Raw genomic sequence first — 3,599 nt, 5'->3', positions numbered from 1 at the left:
CCTACACACACTCACACACACACACTCACACACACACACACACACACACACACACATACGCCTACACACACACACACACACTCATACCTACACACACTCACACACACACACTCACACACACACACACACACACACACACACATACGCCTACACACACACACACACACACACACTCGTGGCTCATCCCTCTCCTCTGTCTGCAGATCGGGTCAATCAGTCCATCCTCATCACGTAAGTTGAGTAAAAACTGTTTGTTTTTCTGTTTTTGGTAGAAAAACTTTAAAAGTCGATTTTTTTCCTCAGTGGAGAATCTGGTGCCGGGAAAACCGTCAACACCAAACGTGTCATTCAGTACTTTGCAACGATCGCCGTGGCAACAGACAAGAAAAAGGAGAGCAGCAGCAAAATGAAGGTGAGCGCGCTCAGCGGCTGTCCTTCTGTTTTCATGGGCGCGGGCCCAGTGGGCCCCGCTGGGGGGTTCATATAATGTTTGATCCCATCTTTACGTTTGATGAGGATGTTAGCGCTGCTATCAAAGCCTCCAGCTGAGGACCTTTGACAAGATAAAATCTTTTATTAAAATATTTGTACTTCAGTGATTTGGATTGTTGGGAAATTGCTGCAGCAGAAACTAAGTATGTCTTGGTTTCCATTATTATGTTTTGGTCATCAGGGGACTCTGGAGGATCAGATCATCCAGGCCAACCCGCTGCTGGAAGCGTTTGGGAACGCCAAGACCGTGAGGAACGACAACTCGTCTCGCTTCGTGAGTCGGCCTGCCGGCTTCGCTTCGATAAGATGATCGATAAGATGATCGATTAGGATCGGCTGCAGATAACTGGCTCTGTTTGTAGGGTAAGTTCATCCGGATCCACTTCGGAGCCACTGGGAAGCTGGCATCTGCAGACATCGAAACATGTGAGTTTAAATAAGGATGGATTTAAATTCATTTCGCTGCTATGCTGCAGAAAGTTTTAATGATTTTTACTTTTTCCTAACAGATCTGCTGGAGAAGTCCAGAGTGACGTTTCAGCTGTCGGCTGAGCGCAGCTACCACATATTCTATCAGCTCACATGCAACCAGAAACCTGAACTCATCGGTAACCTCATTATTTCCCTCTTTGTTTATCATTTAGTCAAACATGAACTGGATTTCTTATTCTGCAGATCTGCTTCTGATCACCACCAACCCGTATGACTTTGCCTTCATCAGTCAGGGGGAAATCAGCGTGAAAAGCATCAACGATGCTGAGGAGCTTGTGGCAACGGATGTGAGTGGATTCTGTAGAAACCGGCGGCTCTTCCCTGTTAGCAGCTTCTACCTTTTTATTTCTGCAAACGCAGGAAGCCTTCGACATCCTGGGCTTCCTGCCTGATGAGAAAGCGTCCGCCTACAAGCTGACCGGCGCCGTTATGCATTACGGCAACATGAAGTTCAAGCAGAAGCAGCGGGAGGAGCAGGCGGAGCCGGACGGCACCGAAGGTGGAGCCGGTGATGGGCGGTGTGCGGCCGGCCGCATGCAGAGACGTGCCTAACGCTTCTGTCTCTGCAGAGGCTGATAAAGCTGCCTACCTGATGGGCCTGAACTCTGCCGACCTCCTGAAGAACCTCTGCTATCCCAGGGTGAAGGTCGGGAATGAGTTCGTGACCAAAGGTCAAAATGTGCAGCAGGTATCAGAGAAACTCTGGTGTTTCATGAGGCCAAGCATTTCACATCCTGTCGTCACGAACACAGTTTCAGATGTTGATCAGGTCTTAGTTCCAGTTAATGACTGCAGAGGTTTTCATTTGAGCATTTTCTGATTCACATCAGGGACAAAAGGATGCATAAAGGCTGAAATAAAAGAATATCTGCCCAGCAGGACCCACATCTGTTCATGGCTCCACTGTGGAATATAACTCACAAATTCACAAGCTTGCACATTTCTCAGTAGCTCATATATAAAATAAACATGTAGCCGCAATGCTACATGACGCGCCACGGCGTTTGCATAGCAGCCAATCCCAGAGCACCACTGTTGTTTCCTGGGCCCTGATTGGCTGAACCTCAAAGAGCCGACATCAGGAAATCTGTGACATCATCACTAAAACCAGAGAGTGCCTGACCTCAGTCCAAACGTCGTTACAGTAACCGAGTTTTCACCAACCATTTTTTTAAAGCGTCACATTAAACATTCAAAATAACTTCCTAAGTTTTGTAAAAATAAATTTGTATTGTTTTATTATCAGTTCGCCTTAAAAATATCATTCATACTGATGGTATCTAAACCTCCAGAACATTTTTCATCCCTGCTGTGATTTAATTCTCAGTAGTTTTACATCATTTTTTCACTCATTTATCATAATGAAGCTTTTTCTGTCATTAAACGTGCAGTGAGCCGTCTCTGTCCGTCTGCAGGTCTACAACGCCATCGGCGCTCTGGCCAAGTCGGTGTATGAGAAAATGTTTCTGTGGATGGTCCTGCGCATCAACCAGCAGCTGGACACCAAGCAGTCCAGACAGCATTTCATCGGCGTCCTGGACATCGCTGGCTTTGAGATCTTTGATGTAGCGTCTCGGATCTGTTCGTATGTCTCCAGGAATGTTGATGCAAATGTAATCTTTATTCTTTGTGTTCAGTACAACAGCATGGAGCAGCTGTGCATAAACTTCACCAACGAAAAGCTGCAGCAGTTCTTCAACCACCACATGTTTGTGCTGGAGCAGGAGGAGTATAAGAAGGAGGGCATCGAATGGGAGTTCATCGACTTTGGGATGGACCTGGCAGCCTGCATTGAGCTCATTGAGAAGGTAGCAGCCAATCACAGCCGCTCCTGCAGACCGCTGTATCGTGATGCTGATGGGAGGTTTTGTCTCCAAGCCCATGGGAATCTTCTCCATCCTGGAAGAGGAGTGCATGTTCCCCAAATCATCCGACACTTCCTTCAAGAACAAACTGTACGACCAACATCTGGGCAAGAACAGCTGCTTCCTGAAGCCCAAAGCGGCGAAAGGGAAGCCGGAGGCGCACTTCACGCTGGTGCACTACGCCGGGAACGTGGACTACAACATCAGCGGCTGGCTGGAGAAGAACAAAGACCCGCTCAACGAGTCCGTGGTCCAGCTCTACCAGAAGTCCTCCAACAAAACCTTGGCGATGCTGTACGCCAGCTTCTCTGGAGCCGAAGGCACGAAGTTCTTCACTCATTTACGTTCCTCGTGCCACGGATACTAACTTCACTAGAGCTAACAACGTGACACAGGAAACATTTCCACTAACTGAGAGAGTAGAACCTTTATTCTCTGGCTAAAGACTGGCTGGAACTGCAGCGTGTGTTTGGGGAATATCAACAGTTTATTTGATATTTGTCATCACTGCAGATTCAGCCGCCGCCGGATCCAAGAAGGGATCCAAGAAGAAAGGAGCGTCTTTCCAAACCGTGTCCGCTCTGTTCAGGGTAGCAACGTTCCCAACCGATCGGCTCTGCGCACCAGCATGAAGCTTAAATCTGAAACCTAAATATGAAACTTAAATCTGAAACTTAAATCTGAAACCTAAATCTGAAACTTAAATCTGAAACCTAAATCTGAAACCTAAATCTGGAACTTAAATCTGAA

General features: G+C 47.2%; 1 protein-coding gene across 1 annotated transcript in view; it reads left to right on the top strand.

The window, feature by feature from the left end:
- LOC103155918 (myosin-3-like) overlaps positions 1-3,599 on the top strand; it is a 30,127-nt gene that overhangs the window by 7,793 nt on the left and 18,735 nt on the right. Inside the window, exons 5-16 of the mRNA XM_016663902.1 lie at positions 204-231; positions 304-412; positions 674-766; positions 855-918; positions 1,002-1,100; positions 1,168-1,271; positions 1,345-1,483; positions 1,554-1,672; positions 2,400-2,549; positions 2,622-2,792; positions 2,863-3,169; positions 3,363-3,439. Coding sequence (XP_016519388.1) covers positions 204-231; positions 304-412; positions 674-766; positions 855-918; positions 1,002-1,100; positions 1,168-1,271; positions 1,345-1,483; positions 1,554-1,672; positions 2,400-2,549; positions 2,622-2,792; positions 2,863-3,169; positions 3,363-3,439 — 1,460 coding nt within the window. The remainder of the gene's footprint in view (positions 1-203; positions 232-303; positions 413-673; positions 767-854; positions 919-1,001; positions 1,101-1,167; positions 1,272-1,344; positions 1,484-1,553; positions 1,673-2,399; positions 2,550-2,621; positions 2,793-2,862; positions 3,170-3,362; positions 3,440-3,599) is intronic.

Source organism: Poecilia formosa, unplaced genomic scaffold, assembly GCF_000485575.1.
Source record: "Poecilia formosa unplaced genomic scaffold, Poecilia_formosa-5.1.2 Scaffold455, whole genome shotgun sequence".
Classification (NCBI taxonomy): domain Eukaryota; kingdom Metazoa; phylum Chordata; class Actinopteri; order Cyprinodontiformes; family Poeciliidae; genus Poecilia; species Poecilia formosa.
The sequence above is the reverse complement of the archived record's forward strand: the minus strand, read 5'-3'. Positions and strand labels throughout refer to the sequence as shown.